Source organism: Macrobrachium nipponense, chromosome 13 (assembly GCF_015104395.2).
Source record: "Macrobrachium nipponense isolate FS-2020 chromosome 13, ASM1510439v2, whole genome shotgun sequence".
Classification (NCBI taxonomy): Eukaryota; Metazoa; Arthropoda; class Malacostraca; order Decapoda; family Palaemonidae; genus Macrobrachium; species Macrobrachium nipponense.
This window is the reverse complement of record NC_087206.1, coordinates 36,439,950-36,458,417: the sequence shown is the minus strand read 5'-3', so window position 1 is coordinate 36,458,417 and position 18,468 is coordinate 36,439,950. Positions and strand designations below refer to the sequence as shown.

At 38.5% G+C, this 18,468-nt stretch overlaps 1 protein-coding gene across 1 annotated transcript in view; it reads right to left on the bottom strand.

Annotated features, from left to right (window-relative positions):
- Positions 1-3,497: 3,497 nt before the first annotated feature.
- The window catches only part of LOC135225298 (glutamate receptor ionotropic, delta-2-like), a 30,424-nt gene continuing 15,453 nt past the window's right edge, over positions 3,498-18,468 (bottom strand). Inside the window, exons 5-11 of the mRNA XM_064264627.1 lie at positions 15,563-15,794; positions 15,056-15,201; positions 14,266-14,364; positions 13,444-13,610; positions 11,756-11,891; positions 11,240-11,284; positions 3,498-3,683 (exon numbers count right to left, since the gene is read on the bottom strand). Of these exons, the coding sequence (XP_064120697.1) occupies positions 3,498-3,683; positions 11,240-11,284; positions 11,756-11,891; positions 13,444-13,610; positions 14,266-14,364; positions 15,056-15,201; positions 15,563-15,794 (1,011 nt within the window). The remainder of the gene's footprint in view (positions 3,684-11,239; positions 11,285-11,755; positions 11,892-13,443; positions 13,611-14,265; positions 14,365-15,055; positions 15,202-15,562; positions 15,795-18,468) is intronic.

Genomic DNA, 18,468 nt, shown 5'->3' with positions numbered 1-18,468 from the left:
TGACGAACGCTCCATCCCAAGGAAGACCGAGTCCTTCATAGGTAGATTTGCTTATATATATATATATTATCTATATCTATATATATATATTAATTATCATATATATAATAATATATATATTATATATATGGTATTGTATGTATATCAGTCGTCTGTGAATTATCGTGATTAAATACATAGCATACTAAATTACTAAGCTTGGGGTCGAGTAATATATATATATTTTTTATAATACGTAGGCTACACAGGAAATTCATTGATATAGAGAGGAAATATCCTTGTTACAAAGAATGTTGATGTGCCAACATTCCATCATAAGTGTTTTCGGAAAACTGCAAGTCATCAGTGACCCATCATCGTTAGTCTATACCTTGCTGTGATTAGAGATAAGGGACATCAAAGCTGATTAGCGGAAAAGAAGAGATTTCACGAACAGAAAGCGAATCACCTTTTCAATTTGTCTGCTTCTACAGTAGCTTTCGCCGCAGTCTTTAGACAAATAGCAGATACTAAGACTCGATTAAATACAGATTTTGATTCACGCCTTTCGACAATGAAAACCCCTTAGGTAAATGACATACTTATGTTTGCACAATCATCTAGATTTGTTATTCATTCGTTGTCTTCTCCGGGTTTGTTTTTCTTTCAAATGTGTGTATTGTTTTCTGTGGAAGGTTGGACATAAAACTTTAATAATAATGATAACAACAACAACAATAATAGTACCTCATTGTAAAATCACGTGAGCCAACAGGATGGGATATATAGCTACTAAGCTGTAATTTTCATAAATTTGAGGAATAATTTTTGCATTTGATGGTGATTTACACAATTTCTAAAACAAGTGTCCTCACATCACTTGTTAATATTTTATCTTGTGGATTCAGTTATCGTGCATTCAGATCATTAGAGGTTATAAAGATTGGATCTGTTCAGTATATGAATGGGTGACCCCAAATACAAAGACGATGCAGGGCTAGTCATCTCAACAAATAAATCTTTGCTTTTAGTTAGTTAATACTTATTTTACAAGTGGGGCGTGAGCAGAAATAGGTCACTGTACTGTATTCAAGTATTTAAAGATCTGGGTATAAATTTTATATCAAAAGGGGCTCAACCTCACTTTTCATATATCTAAATATTTTAGGCAGTGCCTTCAATAAGAATTTATAGACCTCTGTGAGTTGGAAAATTTAAGGAATTCGCTTTCTTTTCACACACACACACTCACCAATTTTCAAGTGTTTGAGTGCCTGTGTCGTTACTTAAGGGGGGTGCAGACGATCATTATTAGTGTCAGTAAAAATACTGACAATATTCTATTGGTGTGAACTACTGTCAGTACACCGAACACACGTCCATTATTGAATACTGATTGAGCAGTCAGTAATTCAGCATACCAGCGTCGAATGGTTGTTTCCTTTGGCTTTCAAGTGACACGAGAAACAAAAGAAAAGCATCCATTGCAATTATTATGGCTCTTTGGCTAAAGAAAAGACGCAAACGTAGAAAGTGGGTCAAAGAATGGGTTGGTAAGCGTAATACTTTTACGCATATTATATATATTTATATATAATATATATATATATATATCTATTTATATATCATTAAAATTATTTGCTTTCGTAAACGTATAGTTATTGCAGATGTAGCCAATTCATTGTTATGGAGTAAAATGTGATAGTTTAAACAATAAAATACAATTGCCTCTACTGTTGCTTCAACTGAATTTTTTTGTCTGCACAGGCTTCTCCAAATTTTTCAAGAATAAAAGCTCATAAAAAAACCAATGAGGACGATTTGATACCATGTCCCACCGGGGGATGGGGGGGGAGTAGCACCACTCGTTTTAGTCTCGTTGATTTTTTTCAACTCCTTTCGAAAGTTGCTTTGCAATGTTTTTATCTTCTTTTTTACATCCTCTACAGTTTCGTCAGCTTTGCTTGGTTTATATACCTCCAATAACTTCTCATGTGCAACCATTTTCTTGTTTTTCTTCATATAATTTTCGCTTCGAACATCCCATACCTCTGGTAATCCTTGGAAAGCTGAAATAAATTCCTGAAGGAGTAGTTTCCCTCGCTGGTCAGACATTGTACCTCTTCCGATTTCTGATAATACTGATAATACTAACAGTCCAGTAAACAAGCCATCATTAATTTAAGCCCCACCCACATACTGATAGCTGAAACTGGATTTCAAGGACCACCATTTTCAGGTACTGACACTAAGTCAGTATGATGGACACACCGACAGTCATAATTACAGTGCAGGAAATACTGTCAGTTATATTGATCGTCTGTTTAGCCCTTTAGATATATTAAACGACAAAGAAGGCAAAAGAAAGAAATGAAAACATGGATGGTCACTAAAGGACAACTATGCCGGGAAGCAGCCAAAACCAACATCTTTGCAGTGCAGGGGAGACCCTGATGAAGTTCCGTACCGGCCAGGGGGCAGGGGGGGGGGGGGGGGGTGGCAATTGACCCCCCCTTGGTCCGGGAATCGGCTAAAGTTCGGGCAAATCAGTCGAGTTATTCGGGTAAGGAATTTTTTTATTTTATATAAAAAATAATAATAAATAAAAAAACTAACAAGAATAAAAGTAAAAATAAACTTGTCGGGCAAATGGTTGAGATAGTTGGTGGGAGGCATTTACCGGGAAAGGTTTTTTTTGTTTTTTTTTTAATAAGGCATTAAACGAATAAAAATAAATATAAACATGTATTTGTAACCATATAATAAATAATCGCATGTGAATTACCATTACAATTGAGAGTATATATAAGTAATATGTATGGTAGTTATAGAATAAGTTAGAAGTTAATATTATGAACAATTATGTCGTGCGAGAGAGAGAGAGAGAGAGAGAGAGAGAGAGAGAGAGAGAGAGAGAGAGAGAGTCTCACCTTCAGCAAGCTGAAATGTTGTTGTATGGTGCTTTTACGTTGCATGGAACCAGTGGTCATTCAGCAACGGGACCAACGGCTTTACGTGACTTCCGAACCACGTCGAGATTCACGTGAACTCCTATCACCAGAAATACACATCTCTCACTCCTCAATGGAATGGCCGAGAATCGAACCCGCGACCACCGAGGTGGAGCGCTAATACCATACCAACCACGCCGCTGAGGCGCTGCAAGCTGAAATGTATCCATTGTTGATTTCATGGTTGGAGAATATGGTCATGAAAAGTCCCTTTAAATCGTTGTGCCGATGATTTTATTATAGTTTTCAGTTAGATATCGTATATCGTTCGTTATTAATTATCAACCATCGCTACAGCAAGTGAACAGTAATATAGATATGCTAGCCATTATTTCCATAGCATTATTGCCAGATAATTTAGTTAGGCAACACAGTTAGTAATGAATATAGAGATACAAATAAGTACATGATAAAGACTAAAGAGAAAGGTGTGGCTACAAGAGTATAAGAGGTTGCACCCAAGGCCAACTATGTCCACTGTTATGGACACTTATACTCAACCTTGCACTACATGATACATTGCAGGAAAATACTGTCATCAGGAATGCTCTTGGAGTTATCCAGTCCATCCACAACTTCTTTAATACACCTAATTGAAGTCTCTAAGTGAGACACGCTGGTCCGGTAGATGGGAGGCTGTGAAAGCTGTAGAGCAACAACCTGAGAGAATTCTACTTGCTCTAATAGAGTTGTCTAAGGAAAAAGATGACAAAACTTCTGTGGATGCAAAGGGTCTTGTCAAAGCTATGCTTGAGTTCCAGTTCATCCTTGGCTTGCACACTTTAAAAGTGATCTTTTCCAACACAAATGCCCTGGCTAGATACCTCCAGGGTCATGACTGCAAAGATCACTTGTGATGCTTCACTAGAAACCCTCAAAAAGTGCAGGGAGGAAGATATGTTTTCTCTCATTTGGGCATAAGCCAGAAAAACTGCAACAAACATGATTGAAATTGCACCAGACATTGAAGAGGTGGAAACTTAAAAGCGCCAAAAAGAAACTATCCAAGAGGCTGAACGCACTCTCAGGAGAAACTTCTGAAGAACCAATATCCTTTACAGACCATCTAAGAGCCAGGATTTCTTACTATGATGCCTTAGAGTTCTCACTGAAATGAGAGAGATTTGCAAGCAGGGATGCACATATCCTGACATCCCTGGCAAAAATGACATTAGGGAACGCAGTAGAGAATGATTTCAAGGCAGTGTCGGAATTCTACAATGTGGATCAAGACATCCTAATGGCTGAAACGGCCATTTTTCATAATCTGGAAGGCATGGATTTGAATACTGCAAATAAAGTGATAAGGTATCTTTACTCAAATTCCCTGTGTGAAACTTTGCCACACTTCAGTGAGATGGCAAGAACCCTGGCAACCTTACCCGCAACATCTTGTTCAGCAGAGAGGTCATTCTCGTGCTTGGAAAGACTCAAGACTTGCCTTAGATCTACTATGGGTCAGGATAGGGTCTCAGCATTAGGACTTCTCTGCATTAAAAGAGGTTATGCCAACAGGATAGATATGAACACCATAATATATGTATTTGGCAAAGAAAAGGGAAAGAGGAACAAAACCATGTTTCTTTAAATTTTATCATCTAAAGCTATAAAAAGTAGTGTTACAAAGATTTTCTTCTGAATTTGACTATTTGTACAGGCTTGGAGTAATGATAATTTAATAGGAAAGTAATTAGTTACACATTTACGTAATTATACTTAATTCTGTATTTCAATCAAATGGTAATTTTAACTGCAACAGAATTTGTGTATATTTTCACATAGTTGGTGATCTTGTTAGTCATGCCTTTTTTCGTGAAAAACAATGTAAATAAATATTGATAGGATGTTCCTTTTGTAAGTTGTGTAATATCTTAAAAGTTATCTCGGCGTTATATTATTTGAGTGAATTTCAGTTTGAAAGCATACATAAGCGGATACATGTATATAATCTGAATAAAGAATAGAATAATAGCTACGTAGTTTTGCTAAACTTCTTCAGATTCGTACCTGCTGTACATAATATAACAGCCGTTGGTTTTTTGTTACACAAATATGGTGATTAAAAAAAGAAAGAAAGAAAGAAAAAACTTCTGATGTTTAATAAGATTCGGGCAAATTTGGTCTTGCTCTCCCAAATGAACTTCACCTCGTACGCCTATGAGCCAGCCTACTACCTGATCTTGAAGCAAGAGCCTGGCCAGCACAAGGTTGCCATAATCTGAAACAACGACCAGTTTGTTACATTAAAAGCGATACAAGAAGACCACATCTCATCAGTTTTCTAAAACTCCAGTGCACCTTGAAGTCGATCGTTTTTCACTGTCTGTACAAAACTAAAGTTGGGCAAATTCTGTCAAGAGCAACTGTTGGAGTAAGGGTTTGGCAGAAGGCGATGAAAGATGTCAGAAAACGTGCTCGGGTGACACTGCACCTACAGAAGAACGAGAGAGTGTATCGTCCAAGATAAATACTGAAAAGGTATTTATATGTGATGTTTTAAAGTGAATAGAATGAAAAGTTGACCCAGTTAGTCGACTCATTTGTTAGTGATATCAGTAATTCTCACGATTTCCTTTTAAGATTTTCTTGAACTGAAATGTAGGCACTGAACTGCACTTGTATGCAAAACATATGCTGATTAACAAATTATGGTAAACACCATTCATAGCATCCTTTTCTTATGTACTATACTTATCATTGTATCCTTTATCATTCACCATCAATTGACTGGATATAAATTAAAGGTTTATGGCTATCAGAGGAGAGAGTAAAAGTACTTATCAGTCTTCTATGGGGCAAGTAACTAAAGAAAGTGTTTCTAAACTGCTATAGAAATGGTAGCGAAATATCTGGTATATGTTTGACTTTGTACTACATCTGTTTACTTCTTTTCCTCGCTCTGCCGCTGTAGCCTTATCGCCTTGTGTTGTGTTACCTCTCTCAGTTGCTCCTCTACCGAAGTCTGATATTTCATCTGCCTCCGGATGGCCTCACTTTCACTTTCGCCTGTGCCTCACCTTTCTTACCGGTTTCCGTATTGCTGTTCTCCCAGTATAGGCACAGCGAGTTTATTCCTTCGGCCTCTCCCACCTATACTGGTCGAACTATAACCATGGTGGGTGTTGTACATTAATCTGTCACGGCCCTTGTAGTAGGGATAAGGTGTTAAGGAGTTAACACGTGTGGTGGATCTCTTGTGGAATCATCTAGCTACCGAGGGGAGCTCGGCTCTAGGGGTCGAACAACACCCCCACCACCCCTCCCCCCAAAAATCTGGAAGACCATAGTTTCTGTCACTATCCTTTTCATTGAACTGTTCTTACAAAGTAATGTATAATGATTGTTTTTTGTTAAGTCAAAGTAAACGTATAACAACAACAAACAAATTAATATGCATGTTATTGTTAACATAATAAATGAATCAATCAATAAAACTGAAGAAATATTCTTGAATAATTTCAGTGCAAACTTTCAACATTATAAGTAAAATTCTGTTAACCAAAGTCAATACTTTTAATAACATGTAATCGGGTAGAAGAGTATAGACTGCATACTCAATTTTCCTCTTAATATAACTGAAATAACATTTTCAAGTATTTCATCTTGTATATACCTTATATGCAATGTCATTTATAGATAGAAAAACAGGTCCAGTTTTGGGACCCCCCCCCCCACCATGCTAAAAACTTCTGGGTACGGACCTAGCAAGACCCTTACTTGTTGTTTGATCAAAGTGGCGTTATGACAGCATTGGGGGGCGGGGGGAGACTCTCAATGGATCATTGTTTGTTTCATTCTGAACGTTTTACAAGATATGCAACAGCTTTCATGTTCGGTTCTTGTTTAAATTTACCAGTCCTCCCAGTTTTTAGCCTAAATACTCTGGAAATTTACACGTATTATAAAACAGCTCAAAAGGGTAACTGAAATCATGCTTCTCTCATATTTTGATAAATTTATTCTACGGTAGGGTGTTTCTTGTGGTCTTAACCTTAGTGTTTTCTTCTAAGTGAAGGAATATATACAAGTTTTTCATATTCATCATCATTATCATTATATTACTATTCAGAACATGAGCCTTATTCATATGGAACTAACCCACATGGGCCACTGCAATTTCAATCTTCAAAAGAATATGGTGTTCATTCAAAAGAGGTAACAGAAGGTAATGGGAAATACAGACAGAGAGACCAGTTATTAGAAAAATAGAGAAATTAACAAATTAATAAATAAATAAAAATGTAAGTAAAATATTAAAATACCAGATGAATTGTACTAGGGTTCCAATTGTACGGCATCCTCTGGGAGACTTCCAAAGTCCAACGGTTTGAGGACTGCATATTGGTGCCGTTGTTCAGCGAATCTGGATGCTCTCGTAGAAAATGGGACCAAGGATCAATTGTGAATGTGAAAGATTTCAGTTGAAATACAACTTATGAAAAATTAATAAACAAGAGACCATCCGTCGATGGTCCAAGTCATAACTACTACTATTAGGAAACGGAAACCTACTACCACGAACCACTCTATCTAAAAGAGAGAAATCTCTGTCAGAAGCAGACATCTGCATCGAAGAAAAGTATTCTAGTAAAGGAAGGACAACTGACCTAAAACAAGTTGCAATGATTTTATTACTATTATGAATATATGAGGTCTTAATTTCGCGCGGCATCTGCTGACAGTTTCATTAGATGTTTCTCAAAAGTAAGATGTGAATCAAAAGTTGCACTCAGTATAGTTGAAGATTCAGACACATTCAGCAAAGTCCCATCCACCTGAAAGGAAGAATGGGGTGGAAAATCTGTTCGAGCTCTGCCAGTCAAGAGTTTTCATTGTACTGGACCTCAGCCTCATACCCCACCGGTTGCTGATCTGGTCCATGTCCCGACTGAGGCTGCGGACAGCTTCATTCCTAATAAATGGAAATTTTACTACACCCACAAGTGTTGCATCATCGGCATGCCGAAAAATCTTGTTTTCCAGGCCAACAAGCATATCCTTTATATATGTTAAAGTCAATATCTAAATCCAGACAATTTGTACAAAGTGACTGATTTTTTCAGGCAGTTTGTGAATTGCCTGGTTCACCCAGTCAGTTTATAAATCAGCTAAAAATCGCAGACAGTTTACAAAGTGACTAAAATTTTGATAGGTTTTCTTGGCATATTGACTGAAATGATCCTGCTACGGGTCACAAATCCTCGAACCCCTTCCACCCCCCCCCCCCCCGACCCCACCTAAGGTTACTCCCTCAACCCTTAAGTTAATTCCCCCAAGCCCTGCATCATCGATTCCTGCTTTACGTGTTGAGGCAGAAACTCAAACTGAAGAGTCTCCCGAAGAAATCGTCGAAGAATGGTGATAGAAGGACTCTCGTGTTTTTTAAGCTCGCGATGACACGAACGATACCAACAACAAGGTCTTTACTCACCTCCTCAGAACTTCATGACTACTACCGACAATTCACCTCAGAGCACGAGCCCTCCAGACGATCCACCTGAGTTCATGGATCATCCAGACGATTCACCTGAATGCTCTACTCCTCCAAATGACTCGCCAGAGGACTTCGCTCAGCCAGATAGTGATACTCACACACACACACACACATACACACACACAAAATTATAACAGGTAACTGATAACTAATTTGGTTAAGTTCCAAACCACATGGCAAGGCTATCACCATTTATTAAATATTTTCTTTTGTTATTAATCAGAGGGCTCTGCCTATCCAGACAGTCCACCCTGTGGCCAGAATCCCCAAGGAAGACTTCATAAGCTCCAAGAAGACTAGCAGTTCAACGGTCTATAGCAGCGGCTGGTCACTTGGCTCAAGCTGAGAGCATGGTCAAACAGTCGTATAGAACGTCCCAGGTAATCCAGGAGATAACGTGACAATTCCTATCCCGTTAGTTGATCGAGGAAAAGGTGATCCACGAAATGTTATCGGTGTTATCTTAGATCGTAACGAAAATGACATGTATCGAATAGGCGTGAGAGATGGAGTACTCCAGGGGCGGTACTGCAGCCAAAGCCAACTGTATAGTATTGGTGAAGTGAGTGCAGACAAGGAGGTAGGAGGACTACGTCAGGCAGTACAGCAATCATCTAGTTTTGGTGGTCAAAGGTAAAAGGTTATGCTAAGTGCAACTGTACTGAAGGCAAGAAACAGTGTCAAACAAATCGCTGTAAATGTTACAAAGAAGGTTACAAGTGCAATAGTCGGTGCCACTCTGGCTTGAATTGTAAGAATAAAAACTGATATAATATTTAAGATGTCACATTTTATACTTTATTTCCAATTTTGATATATCGTTACATAGGTTTTAGAAAATAAAATTTTACTCAAGAACACGGTTTGTTTTTCTGTCAGTTCATTACTTCATATGAGTCAATATCATAAGGAAATAATGAGCTCTGAGGTCACACTAAGAGGGTATCAGCTAGTTAAACACACACACACACACACACACAAAAGGACCTGGGTTCGTTCCTCGGTCGGGCGGGGTTGGGGATTTGTGACCCGTAGCAGGATCATTTCAGTCAATATGCCAAGAAAATCTATCAAAATTTTAGTCTCTTTGTAAATTGTCTGCGATTTTTAGCTGATTTATAAAATGACTGGGTGAACCAGGCAATTCACAAACTGCCTGAAAAAATCAGTCACTTTACAAATTGTCTGGATTTAGATATTGACTGTAACATATACACTAAGAACACTACCCTGTGGGACTCCAGACTCAAAAGGTTTTGGTTCACTGAAGATCCCATCAACAGCAACTTGTTGCTGCCCACCTGTCAGGAAATCTGGAAATAACCCTAAAACATATCTACCCACTTCAAGATTCTGAAGATTTTAAATAAATGCTTCGTGATTTACTAACTCGACAGCAGTACTATAATCTATTTGAATTAATCTACACTCAAACCCTTACCAAGGTTCTCTTGGAAATGGCATGTTATGTCTAAAAGGGCATCGCAGATACCTAACTTCTTCCTGTATGCATATTGACTATCAGCTAACAATGCTTTAGATTCCACATACCTACATAGCGGCTTAAAAATAAGATTATTTTCATCAGCGACTTTGGAGAACACAAGAATAGAAATTGGCCAGTAGTTACTGCAGTCTGCAGATATGCCACTCTTAGGAACAGGCACAGTATTACTATGCTTGTACTCATTCGCAAAGATATTTTGTCAACATGTTAATTAAGTTCTGTTCGCAGCATGGCAAGACTCGACAAAATAGCGTAATTTTCATGTGAACGATTTCGTCTCCATGTGTTGAATTTGGCCTGTTTGTCATGGTAAGCTCATTTAGTACATGAATCATCAAACCGTGGCTGGTCATTTGTACTAAATTTGATGACCTTTCGGGACATACCTTATTAGAATAGCCATCAGCATTTCATTTAACTTGTTCTTGGGATCAGGATCTATTATAGCATTTGAAATGTTAAGTGACCAAGAAGGTTCAATAATGCGATCTCAGTGGCTCTAGATTTCAGCCAGACCATTTTTCCAATGGTGGCATTAAGAATATACTGATTGACAGATCTGTCAATCTCAATGGCGCAATGACCAGAAATGCCTGTGTATTCACAGACCTTCTGTGATCTATGTTGTCTTCAAAATATAACGCTATAAATTCTACCCTTTTGGTGTTTTTATGGACTTCTTTTATATATATATATATATATATATATATATATATATATATATATATGTGTGTGTGTGTGTGTGTGTGTGTGTGTGTGTGTGTGTGTGTGTGTGTGTGTGTGTGTGTGAATAAAGGTAATGCTACGGAGGAAAAATGAAAAGGAGAGAAATGCCGAGATCTTTCGGTCGGTGCCTCAAGTAAAGGGTCGTGTAGAGTGTAGACCAAAAGATCTCGGCATTTCTCTTCTTTTCATTTTTCCTCTGTGGCTTTACCTTTATTTATACATAGCATCACGTTTTATTTATTTCGTGATCAAGTTATTCATATATATATATATATATATATATATATATAGATACACACACACACACACACACACACACATATATACTATATATATTATATATATATATACATATATATATATATATATATATATATATATATATATATATATATGTGTGTGTTGTGTGTGTGTGTCACTTCCTCTTTGCTGTCACTTTCATTGTTGCTTGAACCTGGAATTTGCAGCCGGAGATCTTGACATAAAAGAACACGTTTTCGAAAAGATCTCGATCCCCATCACCAACGCTGCTGTCACGTAGCCCAAAGCTAGCACGAAGAAAGCTGCCTGAAATAAAGAAGAAAATTGATGCTTGAGTTAAATTAGTAAGAAAGTGACCGTATATACAAATTGACATGCATGTACTTGGCATACTGTTGTACAGATTATTGTGAAGATAGCCACTGGTACCCTGGGGTTAATTTTTAATGTTCAGTATCTATTACAGGTACACAAGAATAAGTTATAAAAATGAATAATTGTGCAAATAAGTTTTTTTTTTCCATTTTTGCACAAAAACATATTTTTCAGTCACGAACATTGTCCCGGTATTTGGGAAATGAGGGACGCCTGACAAGCCACATCTCTGTTATCATTCAAACTGGGTAAACATCCCTATGTCACCAGTCAAATACCTCTCTAACTTGCCAATTAAACTTCGACCGAATGGAATTCCCATTAGTGAAAGAGGAAAATAGAGAGAATAAACTAATTCAACCACCAGATAATTTGAGGTGTTCTCTTTCCGACGGTACCAACCTGCAAATGCTTAAGCGTGATGGGTGTGGCTTCCCCACTGGTCAGCTTCTCGGTGTTCATCCCTCCGAGCGCTGCCCTGAGCACCTGGTCGTCAGCCCATTTCATGATGAGGCCGCCCTCCGTCATGTGCGATATCCTGGTTAAGAAGAATCCTTGTTTAAAAGTGTCAGTGAATAGTGTTTATTATACACCATTGCCACTCTTGGAGGAAATATAGTAGGGAGGCGGTATGGATCAAGATCTGTTGAAGTAGTCACGCCCCACTACCTGGGTTAAACCTAGGAGATAGATAAATGGAGATCTCGCAATGGACCCTCGCTTTTACTGGATGTGAAGCAAGAATCGTTGGGAGTGGGCGGGACTTATCCAGCACTGTTATCCACTCAAAACATTAAAGGCAACCCTTTGTTTGTAATGTCGATTCGTCTCCCTATACCGTTGTTTTGCATATTATTCTGTTACCGGCGCGTTTTTGGCTTGTGTGAACTTAGGTTGGCATTAATGAGTAATTAAGCTAGGCATTGAAAGAAAGAAATAATTATTTGATAGTTAGTATATGCTGGAAGAAGAACTTCATTAATGTAGGTTTAATTGAAAATAATAGCTATTTCAGCCGCGTTTATTTTGTATAGAAGTTTCTCTATTCTTCTTACTTCTGTACTCAAGCTGGCTATTAAAACGCCAAATGGGAGATTCGTGTTAAAAACGTGCATATAGTTTCAAAAAGCCATTGCAGTGTGAAACTTGGGCAGAGGTCCTGATCGGTAACAACGATGATACGTTGAAGTCCCTAATCACATTGAAAATAGCAAAGGCAGACTAACACACTCATCTGATGACGTGGTTGATATATGCATCACATAGCGAAAAGCGTTTTCGAGAGCCAGGTTTCAGTAACAACTAACAAGACATAATTTTAAATAGAAAATGATTACCTCTGTATTAAAGCTTCGCTGTAACAAAGACATTTTTCAAGTCTGCTTGATCAAATGGATGAAACTGAACCACTTCAAAATCATTTAGTTTTGATTATCAAAGCGGTATAAGAAAAATATCTGAGTCAGATATTCTTATGCTGTTAAGGTTTTTTCAGCCAGACTGCTAAATGAAAACAACATGAAAAGTGGCCAGACTTACACGAAATTAGTACACTTTAGCGGTCAGCTAAAATGTATTAATTTCTTATGCATAATGTACCATTTCTCATGCATATGGCTGCATCTATATAAATTGTATTTATTTTCTTTCTGAAACCACTGTTAGTGCTTGGTTTACCTGGCATACACACAGATATATATATTTATGTATATATATATATATATATATATATATATATATATATATATATATATATATATATATATATATCATACATATATATATATAGTGTGTGTATAAATATACACGCTGCGCTCGTTGTCCCTGAACTTCCATCAGCTCTAGGTCCTTATCCATCTCCCATTTTTTCAATTGTTTCTTTTGCCTTCCTACAGGTCTTTTTGCTGCTACTTCCATAATTACTGTTTTTTTATTACTTATTGTTCCTTATCCTTTTCTATCACATGTCCAAGACATCTCAGTCTTTGAGATCTTAAGGTACCCTCAGAGAGTATGCAATAAGGGAGTTTGTGCACGTGCCCACGGCCAAAAATGCCCGTTTTCGAATTCCCCACTCACACGAGACTTACATTTTGTTGAACTTCCCCCTGAAGGGAGCGCCACTAAAGCAAGCGAGGCCGTAACCTTGAGGGTAAAAGGACTGCTTTGCCAAATGGAACTTGCTGATACCCCTCTGGGTGGCGATGATCCTCGAACTGAACTGAGAGCTCAGGAAGATTACTTTTTTCGAAACAACCTGTAAGGTAAAATGGGTTTCAGGGATCATTAGATCGGTCTCTTAAAATATATGTGCTACTTTAGTTCTAATGGTTTAGCCATTTTCTCAACTTCTATTGAGTAACTGTTATGAAAGAACTGCAATAGACTGCAACAGATCACATGAGTTTCGTGCAATCAGCAATGGCTCAGATGTCACCAGAAGGAAGGAGAGTTACGCCATATAGGACAATGGTCTTCTTTTATCAGACAGTAACATTGAATTTGCAATAAATTATAATCTATTTTATTCATATATATGAAAAATTCTATGGACAAAAATCAATCACTGATATCCCATCGATAAGCTTATTTTTCTGGACTCACTTGTATCTCGTACCAATTTTATTTTGATTTTACACTTGTAAGGATTAATTGAGTGCTTCTTTCCTTGCCAATGCAAAACCAGAACAAAATTTATGAGATACAAATGATTCCAGAACAACAAGTACTCCGATGTCTTAAGCATACGCGTGAATGTAGATGAATACAGAATTATTAGTGACAAGAAATAAACCAACAATGAAAGAATGGGTAATTTATCACCTCATGTTCCCAAGATCTTAGCATACTTATTTATTATCATTTCTTTGAGCAGACACTGAAACACAGGAGAAAACTCCAAGTAATCTCACCCTGTCAAATCCTGCGTCATCCCCAGGTAAGAAGCTCTGGGATCTGTCTTTGTGATTGAAAAGTTGCCAGATCTCCTTGTAGATGCCGTCTTTGGCTTCCTGTGATCAATAACGTAATAATAAAGGTCCTGTGATTTCTAAGCTTTTAAAGGCAGCTTTTAGTGCCAGCGTGAAAGAGGTAGCTCGCTTTGATATCCTCTACAAGAAAGGTTTGCAAGTTATGTTTCAACTGACTTATCAATATATGTATTTCTTGTCAAGGGAGGCTCAAACTGGTGTTTCCTGGTACTAGAGTCTGCTATGCTTTTAACCAAGGCACAACTTCATATTTTTCATTTAGAAAGAGATATGAAATTTGATAGGCTTATTAGATTTTGCATCTTCAAGTTAAATACATCATTTTACTAGAATTCGATCATTTCATCATATCAAGTTTTTGAACCTGTACTGGGATAAATAAATCAGTAGACTGTTCATTCTAATGCAATACGTCCTTTGCAGGAGCAGTGAGGAATCATTCCTAAGCAAGGGAATAATTGTAAGGGGGAGCATCCTACTTTGCAAAAAAACAATGAATATTCCTGAGACTTCAAAGGCACAATAGGAATCTGGTGTAATTAGGAATGCTTCAGAATGAAAACCTAGATCCACTCGAGTGAGGCGGTATATAATATATTTGAGAAGGTGTTTCGGTATAACTTGCAATTGAAAGATGAAGGTCGAAAATATATGGCAACTGCATAGTCACGAAGATATGATTATCTCTGAAAATCCAGGAGATTCCAGTTACCTTGAAAAGCATTTCAGAGCTCGTATCTCCAACTATGGCAATAGTGGCGCCCTTTTTCACTGCATCAGGTAAATCGGTCAGGTCATCGATGGGTTTCTCAAAGGCCGGGGTTACTAGCACGGCTGTTAGCGTCCCAGAGTAGAGTACTGGAAATAGAAACAGTCGTACACACACACACACATTATATATATGTATATATATTATATATATATATATATATATATATATATATATATATGCGTGTGTGTGTCAGAGCGTATATATATAATCCATATAAAAATGAACTACGTGCCCTTTGCGTGCAAATATAATTATGCGGGGACAACTCTGAAGAACAGAACGTTCCTGTGAAGATAGAACCTTCAGCCAAACAAATTCAAAATGACCACGAATTAATCTGAAGGTTTTTGTTTTGAAGATATCTAAAAGTGATTAGTACTTAATAAAGCTTTGGATTTGACGACTACTCAAATTAATGATAATACAATTAATTTCCATAAGACTTACCTACTATGTAAAAGCAGAATAAGTACCAGCCAAAGAATGTGAACTTGTGAGCCCAGTAATCTTCAGAGAGAGAATTATTCTGAGCGACCAGGCTTCTGAACAGGTTGAACGAAGTGTCCAGTAAGTTGTGGCGTGGGCCAAAGTTCCTTTTCAGGAACTTCTTCAGAAACAATGTCTCCAGATAGAGCACGGGGCCGATGGCTATGGTTGAGATGATCAAACACGCCCAGACCTGCGTGAGGTTTCATTTTAACTGAAAACTTCCATCTTGATACCGCCACCACGAGTGGCACTTCTTGGGTGGACTTCACATATTTGTTTAAAAATGTTTTAGTTCAATAAAAAAAAATAAAGTGAGTAAATGAATAAATAGATAAAAGCAACCCAAAATTTGGAAATGAAAATGCACTTTGGCATACCCCCAAGCAAGGTAATTCAGTAAGAAATCTAAGATAGTCCGTCAATCACAATTTTAGGCTTATTAATCCATTAAACACTACAAATTTTATACCCAGTTTTAGGGCAAGGGCCTGTTCTGGATCAGGCCTACTTAATCTAAACCAGCCAACCACTATGCACCAATTAAACAAGAGTCAAGTGCAATAAAGGTGCTGAGTATTAATTAGGATATACACTAAAGTTAGGATTTCACCATCACATCAATTAAACTGGTGTCACATAAAAGGATTTGTACGACTTCGACTTATCATTTTGAGGCACGGCTTTAAAGGGCCAGCAATGAGGCAATATCATTTTTAATTTTTTTTGAAAGCTTGTGAGGCAGAGCAAATCGTAAACTTTCACTTTGTGATATGGATATTCTGGCATTATAAGTACGTTGAAAATTCTATCTGAGACCAATAAATCTTGTGCTAATTTTGCCTAGAAAATTCCCTAAGATCCTGAAGGCATTATCTGTAACTGAAATGTGTTTAGCAGATATTGTAAACTGACAGTTACAAGGACTTAAGATGAGAAGAATGTATCATCAAGTGTTTATTTAGCTCCTCAGAGAAGTAAGCTCCTGAGGAGGGCTTCTAGGCCAGAAGGTGACCCTCTTGGCCTGTACAAGAATGGCAGGCTCAGAGGAGGGCCTCTTGCCTGGCAGTAGCCCCATTAGAGGGTCCCATTAATGAGGGCCTCCTAGCTGCACATCATCTTCGTGGCTTCCCTAGGGAAGACAGCCCTGGAGGAGGGATATCCAGCTGGAACAAGGATTCCCTTTGCCTCCTCAGGTAAGTCAGTATTGAAGGAGGGCCTCCTGACAAACACTATGTCCCCTTGGATACCCGTGGGATGACAGCCAAGGGAAAGTGCCTCCTGGCTGGGCACGGGCTTTTAGCTCCCTAGAGGGGGTCTCATTGTTTCCCTGGGGTAGGGTTCTTAGCCAGACAAGGGTATCTTGACTTCCCAATGAAGGATACCTGAGAGGAAGGCCTCCCTGAAAGGCAGAACTGATTTTGGCCACATGTAGAAGGCAGCTGGGTGAGATGACTTCTTGGCGTAGCGCTTGAGCCCCCTTGGTTTCCATGTAAAAGCATATATGGAGGAGAGCAAGAGAACCACCTTGACTCCCAGGAATGCCATCTCTGGAGGATGTCTGTTACCAGGCTTTGGCCCTTTTGGCTTCACTCGTAAATGGAGCCTATTGATAGCCACCTATTGGATGGCATCCTTATAGGAGGGTCTCCTGACTGTTCTGGGTCCATTGACCAATATGGGGAAATCACCTCAGGAGAATTTCCTCACAGCCAGTCGGGGTTTCCCTGGCTCCCTTAGGGAATAAAGCTCTAAAGTAGGACTTCCTAGTCCAGGGTATCCCCCTTTGACTATCCTAGGAAAGACAGCCCCAGGGGAGGTCCTCCCTGCTAGAGACATGCCCAATTAGTTTCCCTGGTAAAAGTAGCCCCATAGAGGGTCTCGAGGCAGAACTTGTTCATTGACCTCTTTTGAGGATTGCCTGCTTAGGGATGGCAAGCCTGAAGAATGGTATTCCAACAGGGACCCGTTTACTGTAGATGTTGCAACTGACTTATTTTCATAACATGCTGCAAACATGAAGGATGAAGACTGGATGCAAAGGAATATGTAGCCCCATGGAAGAGTTAATGTTGTGTTTAATATTAAGCCTTGCATGTAAGATGCACATGTTGAAGCACTGTTGTTCTACTGATACATTGTGGGTTGTTGTGATCCGGCACCACTGCTTGGGCTGGCCAGTTGTAGCAAGATGACTTCCATTAAAACCAATGTTTTAGCAGCTTTATCATTACCCGCGCCACCTCGGTCCATCACCTTACAGTTAACCTCAAAACTAACTCCTAAAGTTGTCTAATCACCAGGTAAAAAAAAAAACTTGATCGCGCCATCCTTGATATCTTGTTCGGGTTGCCCCAGGTCCCTCAGTGTGAGGCACCTCTAATGTCTACCAGAGAGTTGCTAGTACATCTTCCGGTATATTTTGCATCTTGCAATCTTGGATGGTCTGGAATGAAGCTTAGATATTTGTCGAGCTTATTCTTAAACACATCTACGCTCACTCCTGATATATTCCTCAGACGAGCTGGCAACGCACTGAATAGACGCTGCATTATCGATGCTGGTGCGCAGTGGATTAATGTCCTGTGTGCTTTCCTTATTTTTCCTGGTATAGTTTTGGGCACTATTAATCTACCTCTGCTTGCTCTTTCTGATATTTTTAGCTCCATGATGTTTTCGGCTATTCCTTCTATCTGTTTCCATGCCTGAATTATCATGTAGCTTTCTCTTCTCCTTTCTAGACTATATAATTTTAAGGATTGTAGTCTTTCCCAGTAGTCAAGGTCCTTAACTTCTTCTATTCTAGCTGTGAAGGACCTTTGTACACTCTCTATTTGTGCAATATCCTTTTGATAGTGTGGGTACCA